We start from the raw sequence: 15846 nt of genomic DNA on the forward strand, positions 1-15846 counted from the left end.
AAAGCTTACTTACTGGTCATATTTCTCCAATAACAGAAGAATCAAGTGTAAAGTGGTTTAGCATCTCATCACTGCAGCTTTTTTGACCGAGGCCTGTAGCTTTCTCAGTTTTTAAATCAATATATGGACATGCGTGAACCCCCCTACCCACCCTGTTGCGTTTGGGTCATCATTCACCATCATCATCACCTCATTCAGAGCAGGGGAACGTGGTTTTAGGTCCTCACTATGTGCAGAGAAACTGATTTTTAGCATCTTTTATAAAAAACGATTTCCTGTCAATCATTTAATGGCATCTTATAATGTTAGGCTGTAAGAAAGCTCTGGTTTACTGTGCGGAGTAACAAGCAGCGGCGTTATGTCAAATGCTCAAAACAACCCACATTATCTAACCTGGTGACAATGTTTTAAAACTAAGTGATATTTATACTTGGACAACAGATAAATTAGAACCCAGCTCGCACTTGTACCAATACGGTCAGAGGTCAAGTAGGTGATCATTGTTTGCAGATTTCACTCATGTGTGACCTTGTGTGTAACAGCCGTGCTGGTCAAGTGCACGAGTTTAAACAGGTGTGTAACCTGTGTGAGTGAGGGGATGAACTGGCTCCTTAAACGGAAATCGGTCTGAGATCAAATATAGTCTGTGTCTTATGTTAAAAGCACATTTTTAAATGCTGAAACCCTAAGTTGTATTTTTGTTATTTAGCTCTGTATTTAATCACTTTTATAGGCAAAGCTGTCCGTCTTCTTGTCGGCCATAGTTAGTGTACCTGGTATGTGTTCATGTAACCGGCAGACTAATTATTACACACGCTCAGTTAGATATGACACAGACTCTAATAGTAAATAACTTTGTGTGAATTCTCTGAGGTAAGTCTTTTCCATATGTAGACTAGCTTGCACACTTATAACACGTATATTTTGGTAGCATTGTGTTTAGAGTAGGCAGGAAATTGGACAACCAACAAACAGGAAATGGTTAAAGGCAGATTTGAAACCGGGCCCCAGTGAAAGACATTGTGGCCTGTGAGTCACCTACGCAAACCAGTGAACTAAATCCACGGCCGCACTTCTGCCCTTCCACAGACAGACAGTGTCTGTGTCATGTTTCTCGTTTATGGGCTATAATTGCTTCCATTATTATTGCGCAGTGTCTATGGCCTCACAGTGCTGGAATTAGCGCATCAACACCATTTAACTCACATTTCTTTTTTTAATGTCAACAATATTAATAATATATATAAACAACATTCATCAAACCACATATTTAAGAAACTCGCGTATTCCAGTCATTAAGATCCCAAATGTCTCCATCAGCCTGGAGGTCAGGGAGCTTAAGTCTGGACCAGCCAGGACAGGGAACGGTTCCCTCCGACCACTGCGCAGCTCTGCTGTGAATCAGCATGTGGTTCACCAGGAAAAGGCAGAAAAGGTCAAAAATAGACCCAAGTATAAACATGCTGATGTTCCATCTTGCTGCTGCTGCATGACTGTAACATTCCCATATCAGGATGAAGCCTCACGGACTGATGTGATGGTGTAAAGGGCCCTTCCTAGCTGAGAACATGTTCCTGTTACAAATAAAATCCCAATGAAGACCGGCTTTTTCCCTTCAGGCGTCCTCCGCGTTACCTTGACATGAGCTCTGGTCATGTGAGAAACTCCTGACTGCTACCGGCTGAGTTTCCTCTTGCGGGACTTCTGGGACTTGCGAGACTTCCAGGGAAATGATGGTCTGAGCCGTCATCGTTCTCTCCCTGAAGGGCAAAAAAGAGCAAAGAGAACAAATAAGCTCATTTGCCTCCTTTCTGAGGTGTTGTGGTGGCTGGCATTTCCAAATCACTGAAAAGGAAAGTCATTAATATTCACGAAGCCGCACTTTCATCTTGAAATCACACACCAACTGTCCACAGCGATCCCTCGTTGAGTCACGGTGTAGTAATAGCAGTTGTAGTGATGGAGAACCTGAAGCAAATGAGCTTTGTTTTACACGTTTATCTCAATATTAGTCACCCTTCTACACAAAGTTCCCTTTTTGACTGTTTCTAATATGTGAGCATTAATTTGCATTGTTTTACATACACGGCACACTCAGTTTTACAGAGAACTGCAGTGCATGGACATTAACAGACGATAGGGTGAATCACGCAAACGCTCCTGCCGTAAACAAACTCAGTGAAATCCTGTCTCGGTTTACTGGATTTTACAGTCAGCGTCCTATTTATTGACTAAAAGGCAAAAACAATGTAAAGTATATTCTGGGATGAGCTGTGACGGGATTGCCCCCCCTCGTCTGCTGGACATCTACTTTCAAATCAAACTATTGTCACATAAAATCTGACAACAACAACAAGTTTTTGTCTTTATGTTTTTCCCCTTTCTACTTAGTTGCTCCATGTTAAGGATTTCTACATTCATTGATTGGTAAACTGAGCTCAAAGCCGTCCAAACGCCATTTGTTCACACTGAGAAGCTGTGAGCTCAGTGAAGGTGAATTGTGCGACTGCAATAGTAATGTTTACCCATTTGCCAGTGTACCTTTACTGCTGTAAATATTATAACTAGATCACAGTCTGATTAGCGGATTAGATAGCTGTTATATAAAGACATGTGACTAATTAAAGGGAAAAGATCAGACTAAACCAGTGGAGGAACTTGTGTGATGATGTCTCACAGCAACAAGGCTCTGGGTTTTTAGCCTCCAGAATGGCTTTGTGTGTGCACTTTGCATGTTGTCCCAGTGGCCTATGTGGTTTCTGAGTGCTTCCATCCATAGTCCAAAGACGTGCATGTTAGGTTACCCGTTGGTTCTAATTTAGCCCTACAGGTTAGAACTGTGCCCTACTGTGTCTGTGTCAACCCTGTGATGGGCCAGCGACAGCAGCAATAGGCTCGAGTCACCCACTGTGGGTAAACGGTTAAGAAAGAGGGAGGGTGAAGTAACATGAGTCATGCAACTGCTTGTTGCACAACATCTTTAAGCAATTAATATCTAACATCTGTGGTCCTGCTTTTAGATGAAGCTGACTTTGAAAAATGCTGAGCACAGCTTTGGTAATTTTGTGGTGACCCTTATCACTGCGTAAAGGAAAACAGAGGGGCAACTTGTTGCGAGGTGAATGTCAGAAGATCACACTGCCTGACTCAATGATCGGAATATTAAAGCAGGACTGTAGAGTTTGAAAGTTCAGTGGTGCACTGTGACCCAGGGAATGCTGCAGTGATCACAAGAGTTAGACATTAGACTAACAGTCTAATTACTTTGTTGGACTATTGTGGAGGTTTTGCAGGCGGTTTTGCTTTCAGGAGGTTCCGTGTGGAGTTTGCCTGTTCTCTCGGTGGCTGCGTGGGCTCTCTCTGGGTATTCCTACCATGTTAGCTTAACGTGCTGTAGTGTGAATGTGGGCGTGCACGGTTGGTATGTCTCTCTGTGAACCCTGCATCTAGACCTGCGGCAGCTGGGATAACGACCCTGAACTGAATGAGTGGATCCATGCACCTGTCCACTTAGTGGAGAGGGTCACTTGAAAACAACCCACATTATTGAACATTATTCTATGTCTGTCCTAAAGGACATTTCTTTCTATCACTTTTATCAAAACACTTAAATTAAATGAGGGGGTATTATTATTATTTTTTAGAACTTTTTTAGAAGCCGTTTTTATGATGTTCTTTTCCCCTTTAATTAGTCACTTCTCTGTATATCATCTATAGGCGCAGACAGAAAAGTAGAAACTGATGGAATATTGCAATTTTGACCATTAAAGGGTTGTAAATACATTTAATGAATGGATGAGCCCGGACATACCTCGTTCTGTAGGGCACATGAGACCAGTTAGCACGCACAGTCCAGCCCAGGACACTCTTCAGATATCGGGAACAGCAGGGGAACCTGCGACTCAACTGCTCCAGAAGTTCCTCTTTACGCAAACCGTAAACAACTGGCGCAACGCACTGCGCCAGACTGAAAAAAGCAAAAACAACAACGGCGGACAGCTCCTTGGTCTCCCGCTGAATAAACTCCCGCTTGTAGAGAATTGAAAGCACAAAGTTCACAAAGTTGGGGAGCAGGTAGACAGCGAGCTGGGAACCGTGAAGGGCGATCGTTCTGCATCCTGCCCGATTTCTCCGATTGAGGACCCCGAGCCGCCGTCCCTCCACGAGTATCCTCACGTAGCTGTAGAGAATGATCAGCGTGCACAGCCCTATAAAGAGGACCTTCTGTAGTTCGCCTTTCTTCAGTTGCTCCCGGCCGCACTCGCCCCGATCGGGCGCATCACTGTCTTTAAAAAGCAAACTGAGGGGAATCACCAGCGCCACCATCCAGGTAAACACTCCAAGGAGCCAGGGCCAGTGGCCCTTATTGCACACAGAGCTGTAGCGCATCGGGTGGCACACGGCGCAGAAGCGGTCCAGAGCCATCGCGGTGAGCGTCAGGAGGATGTTGGACGCGCTGCTGATCAAAATGGTAATCATTGCCATGCACGCAGAGCGGGACAGCCGCGTGTCCAGGTGGATCTGGTAGTAGAACACGCTGCTCATGCCCAGGTGAACCAGCGCGGACACCAGCAGGTGGAAAATGAGCACGAAGCGGGCGTGACGCCGGAGCCGCTCCTCGCGCACGATAGTCCAGTTGATGATGAGGTTGAAGAAAAGCAGCACGGAGAAAGAAACCGTGGACACGTAAAAGCGCACGCAGGTGTAGTCGCTGACCTCCGTGGTGTTGTTTCGTGACATTATTCTTCATCGGGGTTTGGGTGGATTTACAAGATAATGACGGAGGCAGCGGTGGAGCTGATGGGGAAGACAGTTTGTCCGCCGCATGTTCCTCTCTGTCTGCTGCTCTGTCACTGCGGACCCAGACATCCTCTCTCTCTCTCTCCCTCTCTCTGTGTGTGTCATAGGCAGGCCTACTTGTGTCACGTGTCTGCATGAGGTCTTTTGGTAAACAATAAAGTCTCTATAGGCTTTATCAACCATCCTCACACCGGCCTCCTTTCTAACTCCAATCCCAGCCAAACCTCGACATCCACTCTTAACACCCTCGCAGTTTGCACGTGGCCTTTGGGAGAAGTTCAAATCTAACACAATTGCTGCACATTTACACCCCACGCAGTATTAATTACCAGTGATTAAGTTCAATTATATTAGTCCTCTTTGTCTTTTGAAACGACAGAAGAATTCAGTTTTAAAACGGATCTGCAAAATTAATTTAAAAATTGCTTTTGAAACATTTTGATATTTCCTTCGACAAAATTAACACGCGAGTTACACAGTTGCTTTCACGTACGAAGTTTCCTCGTGTCTGAAAATGTGCAGTTTGTCATGTAAGCGCTGCAACGAGGTGTCTGACAGCAGGCTGCCACCTACTGCTGGGCTCCAAGCACACTGGCTTCATCTCATCATGTCGAATGTCTTACACGGGTGCTTTATACGAATTTTCCTCTTGTGAGTATAAAAGGCCCCAAAGTTCATAGGATAATTCTATCTGAGTTCTTACAGAGGGTTTTGCAAGTTTATATACGAGTTTATATGCCGTTCATTTAGAATGGACCCTTCTGTTAGTTTGAGCCAGCCGACTGTCTGGTGATGTCATAAGGGTTAGTAAGGTGGGCACAGTAGCGGTTTTTGATATGGGCGACATGGGCGGTTGCTCACGGCGGCATCGTGGTAGGGGCGCGTCACGGGTTTCGGCAAAAAAAAAAATGCTCGTTCTCATGCTGCACCGACTTCATGCCAGCGCATTTTGGGGATGGCATAGGCACCGATCGGTTTTCTATCGCCCATTTGCTGGGAATAAGGGCGCCCTCCGAGGTGCGCCTGCTGCATGCGTCACAGGGAGGAGAGGGCGAGGGGGCGGGGGATTCTCTGGCTGGTTGGTCTAATAACCAACTCGCAAAATAAAACAAAATAAAAACAAACCAACAAACACGAAAACACCAGGCATTATGATACAGACTTATAATTTGCAGCTCCCCCCCCCAGAAATTCTATACGCAAAAAGTGAGCGCGAGAGCCCTCGGTGCGCCTGCTTGCTGCTGTGCTGAAGTCAAAGTAAACTTTATTGTCAATTCCGCTGCATACAGTCCAGTATATAGAGAGACGAGACGACGAGGCTCCAGTTATAGCAGTGCGAGTAAACGAACAATAAATATAAGAAGAGTAAGAAAATAAATATACACTTTATACACTTTGTGTGTGTGAATGGGTGGATGACTGGATGTGTAAAGCGCTTTGGGGTCCTTAGGGACTAGTAAAAGCGCTATACAAATACAGGCCATTCACTTTAGGGCTAGGGGTAAAGGGATCAATAACAATTTAAATGGTATAATTTCAAGTTTGATGATTTAAAGTCTCACACACAACCGACACGGGAGGGGGGGCTGCTGCTTCCAAATAGAGCACATTTCATTCATAATGTTGTAAATCCAAGCCCATTATGTATTCCTGATTTGAATCCTGGGTAGTGTGAAATCCCAGAAATACACCCTAGACAAAGCATATCTGTGAACTAAGGTGTAGCTTATTAGGTTATGTTGTGGTGATCCTCGGGTTGGGGGATGGGTGTTCATACTGGAATGCAAAATTAAAACCAACGGAAGATGGACAAGAAAATATCAAAGCCATCAGGTGCTCATTTTAGAAAAAAGGAGAAAAGAAGGGGAGAAACGAGCAAAAGACAAAGGTAAGCAGATGTGTCATTGGATAATGGCAGATCATCTATCCTGAAACAATCAGAATCATAATCAGAATACTTTATTAATCCCTAAGGATAGTATGTGGGTTGCAGTTGGTCCAAGAAGAAATGGTAAAATGGTAACAGTAACAGAATAAAATGTAAACAATACATTACACTGTAAAAAAAAAACTGTAATATAAAAGTATTTTACTGTGTATTTTACAGTTTTGTACTGTTCTTCTAGAATATCATTAAACTTACACAAATAGACTGTGATTTTACATTTCAAATGTAAATTAACGCAAAATCACTGTAATGTAATAAAAATATTTTTTTGTTTTTCAAATGTATTTGTCTGTCTGTACATATGCATATTAAGATTGTTAAAATACATTCACAAATGTATCATAATTTCACAAATATCTGTCCGTTATTTGAAAGATTGAACTGTTAAATTCAAATGTAATGAAAAATATATAGAATTATGCTTATAAACTGTTTTTCACATCAGATAATTATTATTCTTATTGCTATTTAGTTGCCAGTTCGAGCCCGGCTCGGACACTGTCGGTTGTTGTGTCCTTGGGCAAGGCACTTCACCTACCACCTACTGGTGATGGCCAGAGGGTTGACCAGAAGCTGTGAACGGTGAACGGAAAGACGTGCAGAGTTGGACATCAATGCATCATTCATGTTTTTGGGTTTAAAAGAAGTTATTCACAATAGTAAGTAGACACTGAAGGAGAAGCGGTGAACGGCCTTATTATTTTCTGTACTTTTTTCTCTTTTTTATTCAGTTAGGGAGTTAGGGGCAGCACTTGTCTTTTTTTGGTTTTTGTCTCACTCAGGGGTTAGGTAGCACTTCTCTTTTTCAAAGAAACTTGTGTTGTTTGTTATTTTGGCCTTTGTTAATCTTGGGGTTAAAGCTTTCAGTTTGGTAGCAATAAAATCACCTTAACTTGTAAACTGGCTTCTGGTTGTGACTTTGGTTAGCTCAGTGTGTAAGTATTACGACTGTGGAGGTGGAAGTCGCTGGTTCGAATCCTCAGTTACCCGCTTCCCATTTTGACTACCTGACTTGGAGCTCACTTCAATGAAATGCCGGAGCACGTCGTCGCTGCTTACAATGTCAAGCTTGGGACAAATACAGGTGTGGACGTCTGCGAGACATTCCACAAAGTGGGTTCTGCACATGGCGTAAACGCAATATTAAACTTACCGCAAACTTCACTACATAGAAAACCTACGGGGAGCACCACACAGACCACAGACAAGCCAGCTACAGTAAAGAAATATTATCATCCTCCACTCCGTGCTACACAAGGTGGCAGACCTGTGAGAGCCAACACTCGGTCACAAACCTGCTGGGGCCCGAAAAGAGAATATTAACATCCTCCACTCCGTGCTACATAAGGTGGCAGACCTGTGCAGCCGAAGTCTCAAACCCACCTGGAAAAGATCTACTCACCTTGTACAAGGATTACACCCTCAGAGAGACTCCTGGCAGAACAGACTCATTGGTGTCAAACAACAATGCCATACACCAACATGTGGCTGAATGGAGTCGGTGACTGGAGGAGAACAGCTCTCTTTCACATGATAAGATTCATCTTGAGGCTGAGCAGCTTAGTCTTCTGCATCTGTGGGCAAATTTTCCATTCAGTCATGCATAGGCTTCCACCTCTGACTCTGACCATTCCACTTCCCTGGTTCACTGTCACATTACAGAGCAATGGACAAATTTGGACTCTGACCATTCAGCTTCCCTGGTTCACCGTCGCATTACAGAGTGAAGGACAAGCTTGGATTCTGACGATTCCAGTTCCCTGCTTCACCATCACGATACAGCGAGACGGCCAAGTTCAGACTCTGACCGTTCAGCTGCCCTGGTTCACCATCACGATACAGAGAGACGGCCAAGTTCAGACTCTGACTATTCAGCTACCCTGGTTCACCATCACGATACAGAGAGACGGCCAAGTTCAGACTCTGACCGTTCAGCTGCCCTGATTCACCATCACGATACAGAGAGATGGTCAAGTTCAGACTCTAACTATTCAGCTGCCCTGGTTCACCATCACGATACAGAGAGATGGACAAGTTCAGACTCTGACCATTCAGCTTCCCTGGTTCGCCGTCGCGTTACAGCGAGACAGCCAAGTTCAGACTCTGACCATTCAGCTTCCCTGGTTCGCCGTCGCGTTACAGAGAGATGGACAAGTTCAGACTCTGACCATTCAGCTTCCCTGGTTCGCCGTCGCGTTACAGAGAGATGGTCAAGTTCAGACTCTGACCATTCAGCTTCCCTGGTTCACCGTCGCGTTACAGAGAGATGGACAAGTTAAGACTCTGACCGTTCAGCTTCCCTGGTTCGCCGTCGCGTTACAGAGAGATGGACAAGTTCAGACTCTGACCGTTCAGCTTCCCTGGTTCGCCGTCGCGTTACAGCGAGACAGCCAAGTTCAGACTCTGACCGTTCAGCTGCCCTGGTTCGCCGTTGCGTTACAGAGAGATGGACAAGTTCAGACTCTGACCATTCAGCTTCCCTGGTTCGCCGTTGCGTTACAGAGAGATGGTCAAGTTCAGACTCTGACCATTCAGCTGCCCTGGTTCACCATCACGATACAGAGAGATGGACAAGTTCAGACTCTGACCATTCAGCTTTCCTGGTTCGCCGTCGCGTTACAGAGAGATGGACAAGTTCAGACTCTGACCGTTCAGCTTCCCTGGTTCGCCGTCGCGTTACAGAGAGAGAAGGACAAGTTCAGACTCTGACCGTTCAGCTGCCCTGGTTCGCCGTCACGATAAAGAGAGACGGCCAAGTTCAGACTCTGACCGTTCAGCTGCCCTGGTTCACCATCACGATACAGAGATACGGCCAAGTTCAGACTCTGACTGTTCAGCTGCCCTGGTTCACCATTACGATACAGAGAGACGGCCAAGTTCAGACTCTGACCGTTCAGCTGCCCTGGTTCACCATCACGATACAGAGAGATGGACAAGCTTGGATTCTGACCATTCCAGTTCCCTGCTTCAACATCACGATACAGCGAGATGGCCAATTTCAGACTCTGACTATTCAGCTACCCTGGTTCGCCATCACGATACAGAGAGACGGCCCAAGTTCAGACTCTGACCGTTCAGCTGCCCTGATTCACCATCACGATACAGAGAGATGGTCAAGTTCAGACTCTAACTATTCAGCTGCCCTGGTTCACCATCACGATACAGAGAGATGGACAAGATCAGACTCTGACCATTCAGTTTCCCTGGTTCGCCGTCGCGTTACAGCGAGACAGCCAAGTTCAGACTCTGACCGTTCAGCTGCCCTGGTTCACCATCACGATACAGAGAGACGGACAAGTTCAGACTCTGACCGTTCAGCTGCCCTGGTTCGCCGTCACGATACAGAGAGACGACCAAGTTCAGACTCTGACCGTTCAGCTTCCCTGGTTCGCCGTCGCGTTACAGAGAGATGGAGAAGTTCAGACTCTGACCGTTCAGCTTCCCTGGTTCGCCGTCGCGTTACAGAGAGATGGACAAGTTCAGACTCTGACCGTTCAGCTTACCTGGTTCGCCGTCGTGTTACAGAGACACGGACAAGTTCAGACTCTGACCTTTCAGCTGCCCTGGTTCGCCATCACGATACAGAGAGAAGACCAAGTTCAGACTCTGACCGTTCAGCTTCCCTGGTTCGCCGTCGCGTTACAGAGTGACGGACAAGTTCAGACTCTGACCGTTCAGCTTCCCTGGTTCGCCGTCGCGTTACAGCGAGACAGCCAAGTTCAGACTCTGACCGTTCAGCTGCCCTGGTTCACCATCACGATACAGAGAGATGGACAAGTTCAGACTCTGACCATTCAGCTTCCCTGGTTCGCCGTTGCGTTACAGAGAGATGGTCAAGTTCAGACTCTGACCGTTCAGCTGCCCTGGTTCACCATCACGATACAGAGAGATGGACAAGTTCAGACTCTGACCATTCAGCTTCCCTGGTTCGCCGTCGCGTTACAAAGAGATGGACAAGTTCAGACTCTGACCGTTCAGCTTCCCTGGTTCGCCGTCGCGTTACAGAGTGACGGACAAGTTCAGACTCTGACCGTTCAGCTTCCCTGGTTCGCCGTCGCGTTACAGCGAGACAGCCAAGTTCAGACTCTGACCGTTCAGCTGCCCTGGTTCACCATCACGATACAGAGAGATGGACAAGTTCAGACTCTGACCATTCAGCTTCCCTGCTTCGCCGTTGCGTTACAGAGAGATGGTCAAGTTCAGACTCTGACCATTCAGCTGCCCTGGTTCACCATCACGATACAGAGAGATGGACAAGTTCAGACTCTGACCATTCAGCTTCCCTGGTTCACCGTCGCGTTACAGAGAGATGGACAAGTTCAGACTCTGACCGTTCAGCTTCCCTGGTTCGCCGTCGCGTTACAGAGAGAGAAGGACAAGTTCAGACTCTGACCGTTCAGCTGCCCTGGTTCACCATCACGATACAGAGAGACGGCCAAGTTCAGACTCTGACCGTTCAGCTGCCCTGGTTCACCATCACGATACAGAGATACGGCCAAGTTCAGATTCTGACCGTTCAGCTGCCCTGGTTCACCATTACGATACAGAGAGACGGCCAAGTTCAGACTCTGACCGTTCAGCTGCCCTGGTTCACCATCACGATACAGAGAGATGGACAAGCTTGGATTCTGACCATTCCAGTTCCCTGCTTCAACATCACGATACAGCGAGATGGCCAATTTCAGACTCTGACTATTCAGCTACCCTGGTTCGCCATCACGATACAGAGAGACGGCCAAGTTCAGACTCTGACCGTTCAGCTGCCCTGATTCACCATCACGATACAGAGAGATGGTCAAGTTCAGACTCTAACTATTCAGCTGCCCTGGTTCACCATCACGATACAGAGAGATGGACAAGATCAGACTCTGACCATTCAGCTTCCCTGGTTCGCCGTCGCGTTACAGCGAGACAGCCAAGTTCAGACTCTGACCGTTCAGCTGCCCTGGTTCACCATCACGATACAGAGAGACGGACAAGTTCAGACTCTGACCGTTCAGCTGCCCTGGTTCGCCGTCACGATACAGAGAGACGACCAAGTTCAGACTCTGACCGTTCAGCTTCCCTGGTTCGCCGTCGCGTTACAGAGAGATGGACAAGTTCAGACTCTGACCGTTCAGCTTCCCTGGTTCGCCGTCGCGTTACAGAGAGATGGACAAGTTCAGACTCTGACCGTTCAGCTTTCCTGGTTCGCCGTCACGATACAGAGAGATGGACAAGTTCAGACTCTGACCGTTCAGCTTACCTGGTTCGCCGTCGTGTTACAGAGAGACGGACAAGTTCAGACTCTGACCGTTCAGCTGCCCTGGTTCGCCATCACGATACAGAGAGAAGACCAAGTTCAGACTCTGACCGTTCAGCTTCCCTGGTTCGCCGTCGCGTTACAGAGAGACGGACAAGTTCAGACTCTGACCGTTCAGCTTCCCTGGTTCGCCGTCGCGTTACAGAGTGACGGACAAGTTCAGACTCTGACCGTTCAGCTTCCCTGGTTCGCCGTCGCGTTACAGCGAGACAGCCAAGTTCAGACTCTGACCGTTCAGCTGCCCTGGTTCACCATCACGATACAGAGAGATGGACAAGTTCAGACTCTGACCATTCAGCTTCCCTGGTTCGCCGTTGCGTTACAGAGAGATGGTCAAGTTCAGACTCTGACCATTCAGCTGCCCTGGTTCACCATCACGATACAGAGAGATGGACAAGTTCAGACTCTGACCATTCAGCTTCCCTGGTTCGCCGTCGCGTTACAGAGAGATGGACAAGTTCAGACTCTGACCGTTCAGCTTCCCTGGTTCGCCGTCGCGTTACAGAGTGACGGACAAGTTCAGACTCTGACCGTTCAGCTTCCCTGGTTCGCCGTCGCGTTACAGCGAGACAGCCAAGTTCAGACTCTGACCGTTTAGCTGCCCTGGTTCACCATCACGATACAGAGAGATGGACAAGTTCAGACTCTGACCATTCAGCTTCCCTGCTTCGCCGTTGCGTTACAGAGAGATGGTCAAGTTCAGACTCTGACCATTCAGCTGCCCTGGTTCACCATCACGATACAGAGAGATGGACAAGTTCAGACTCTGACCATTCAGCTTCCCTGGTTCGCCGTCGCGTTACAGAGAGATGGACAAGTTCAGACTCTGACCGTTCAGCTTCCCTGGTTCGCCGTCGCGTTACAGAGAGAGAAGGACAAGTTCAGACTCTGACCGTTCAGCTGCCCTGGTTCACCATCACGATAAAGAGAGACGGCCAAGTTCAGACTCTGACCGTTCAGCTGCCCTGGTTCACCATCACGATACAGAGATACGGCCAAGTTCAGACTCTGACTGTTCAGCTGCCCTGGTTCACCATTACGATACAGAGAGACGGCCAAGTTCAGACTCTGACCGTTCAGCTGCCCTGGTTCACCATCACGATACAGAGAGATGGACAAGCTTGGATTCTGACCATTCCAGTTCCCTGCTTCAACATCACGATACAGCGAGATGGCCAATTTCAGACTCTGACTATTCAGCTACCCTGGTTCGCCATCACGATACAGAGAGACGGCCAAGTTCAGACTCTGACCGTTCAGCTGCCCTGATTCACCATCACGATACAGAGAGATGGTCAAGTTCAGACTCTAACTATTCAGCTGCCCTGGTTCACCATCACGATACAGAGAGATGGACAAGATCAGACTCTGACCATTCAGCTTCCCTGGTTCGCCGTCGCGTTACAGCGAGACAGCCAAGTTCAGACTCTGACCGTTCAGCTGCCCTGGTTCACCATCACGATACAGAGAGACGGACAAGTTCAGACTCTGACCGTTCAGCTGCCCTGGTTCGCCGTCACGATACAGAGAGACGACCAAGTTCAGACTCTGACCGTTCAGCTTCCCTGGTTCGCCGTCGCGTTACAGAGAGATGGACAAGTTCAGACTCTGACCGTTCAGCTTCCCTGGTTCGCCGTCGCGTTACAGAGAGATGGACAAGTTCAGACTCTGACCGTTCAGCTTTCCTGGTTCGCCGTCACGATACAGAGAGATGGACAAGTTCAGACTCTGACCGTTCAGCTTACCTGGTTCGCCGTCGTGTTACAGAGAGACGGACAAGTTCAGACTCTGACCGTTCAGCTGCCCTGGTTCGCCATCACGATACAGAGAGAAGACCAAGTTCAGACTCTGACCGTTCAGCTTCCCTGGTTCGCCGTCGCGTTACAGAGAGACGGACAAGTTCAGACTCTGACCGTTCAGCTTCCCTGGTTCACCGTCGCGTTACAGAGTGACGGACAAGTTCAGACTCTGACCGTTCAGCTTCCCTGGTTCGCCGTCGCGTTACAGCGAGACAGCCAAGTTCAGACTCTGACCGTTCAGCTGCCCTGGTTCACCATCACGATACAGAGAGATGGACAAGTTCAGACTCTGACCATTCAGCTTCCCTGGTTCGCCGTTGCGTTACAGAGAGATGGTCAAGTTCAGACTCTGACCATTCAGCTTCCCTGGTTCACCATCACGATACAGAGAGATGGACAAGTTCAGACTCTGACCATTCAGCTTCCCTGGTTCGCCGTCGCGTTACAGAGAGATGGACAAGTTCAGACTCTGACCGTTCAGCTTCCCTGGTTCGCCGTCGCGTTACAGAGTGACGGACAAGTTCAGACTCTGACCGTTCAGCTTCCCTGGTTCGCCGTCGCGTTACAGCGAGACAGCCAAGTTCAGACTCTGACCGTTTAGCTGCCCTGGTTCACCATCACGATACAGAGAGATGGACAAGTTCAGACTCTGACCATTCAGCTTCCCTGCTTCGCCGTTGCGTTACAGAGAGATGGTCAAGTTCAGACTCTGACCATTCAGCTGCCCTGGTTCACCATCACGATACAGAGAGATGGACAAGTTCAGACTCTGACCATTCAGCTTCCCTGGTTCGCCGTCGCGTTACAGAGAGATGGACAAGTTCAGACTCTGACCGTTCAGCTTCCCTGGTTCGCCGTCGCGTTACAGAGAGAGAAGGACAAGTTCAGACTCTGACCGTTCAGCTGCCCTGGTTCACCATCACGATACAGAGAGACGGCCAAGTTCAGACTCTGACCGTTCAGCTGCCCTGGTTCACCATTACGATACAGAGAGACGGCCAAGTTCAGACTCTGACCGTTCAGCTGCCCTGGTTCACCATCACGATACAGAGAGATGGACAAGCTTGGATTCTGACCATTCCAGTTCCCTGCTTCAACATCACGATACAGCGAGATGGCCAAGTTCAGACTCTGACTATTCAGCTACCCTGGTTCGCCATCACGATACAGAGAGACGGCCAAGTTCAGACTCTGACCGTTCAGCTGCCCTGATTCACCATCACGATACAGAGAGATGGTCAAGTTCAGACTCTAACTATTCAGCTGCCCTGGTTCACCATCACGATACAGAGAGATGGACAAGATCAGACTCTGACCATTCAGCTTCCCTGGTTCGCCGTCGCGTTACAGCAAGACAGCCAAGTTCAGACTCTGACCGTTCAGCTGCCCTGGTTCACCATCACGATACAGAGAGACGGACAAGTTCAGACTCTGACCGTTCAGCTGCCCTGGTTCGCCGTCACGATACAGAGAGACGACCAAGTTCAGACTCTGACCGTTCAGCTTCCCTGGTTCGCCGTCGCGTTACAGAGAGATGGACAAGTTCAGACTCTGACCATTCAGCTTCCCTGGTTCGCCGTCGCGTTACAGAGAGATGGTCAAGTTCAGACTCTGACCATTCAGCTTCCCTGGTTCGCCGTCGCGTTACAGAGAGATGGACAAGTTAAGACTCTGACCGTTCAGCTTCCCTAGTTCGCCGTCGCGTTACAGAGAGATGGACAAGTTCAGACTCTGACCGTTCAGCTTCCCTGGTTAGCCGTCGCGTTACAGAGAGAAGAACAAGTTCAGACTCTGACCGTTCAGCTGCCCTGGTTCACCTTCACGATACAGAGAGACGACCAAGTTCAGACTCTGACCGTTCAGCTGCCCTGGTTCCCCATCACGAAACAGAGAGATGGACAAGTTCAGACTCTGACCATTCAGCTTCCCTGGATCGCCGTCGCTTGACAGAGAGACGGACAAGTTCAGACTCTGACCGTTCAGCTGCCCTGGTTCAC

At 48.2% G+C, this 15846-nt stretch overlaps 1 protein-coding gene across 1 annotated transcript; it reads right to left on the reverse strand.

The window, feature by feature from the left end:
* Nucleotides 1-1196: 1196 nt before the first annotated feature.
* On the reverse strand, nt 1197-4851 carry LOC146391288 (odorant receptor 131-2). The gene is made up of 2 exons (XM_084924159.1): nt 3812-4851; nt 1197-1760 (listed from the first exon to the last, which is right to left on the reverse strand). The coding sequence occupies exons 1-2, from the start codon at nt 4738-4740 to the stop codon at nt 1616-1618; spliced, it is 1074 nt and encodes a 357-aa protein (XP_084780285.1). The 5' UTR covers nt 4741-4851; the 3' UTR covers nt 1197-1615.
* Nucleotides 4852-15846: the final 10995 nt, after the last annotated feature.

Source organism: Perissodus microlepis, chromosome 3 (genome assembly GCF_051167445.1).
Source record: "Perissodus microlepis isolate ML-2025 ecotype Zambia chromosome 3, ASM5116744v1, whole genome shotgun sequence".
Lineage (NCBI taxonomy): Eukaryota > Metazoa > Chordata > Actinopteri > Cichliformes > Cichlidae > Perissodus > Perissodus microlepis.

Excerpts from the sequence above, each read along its gene's own strand:
- LOC146391288 (XM_084924159.1), bottom strand. The coding sequence starts at position 4,740 with ATGTCACGAAACAACACCACGGAGGTCAGCGACTACACCTGCGTGCGC. Across the intron at positions 1,761-3,811 it reads CATGTGCCCTACAGAACGAG|GGAGAGAACGATGACGGCTC; the intron begins GTATGTCCGGGC and ends TTTGCCCTTCAG.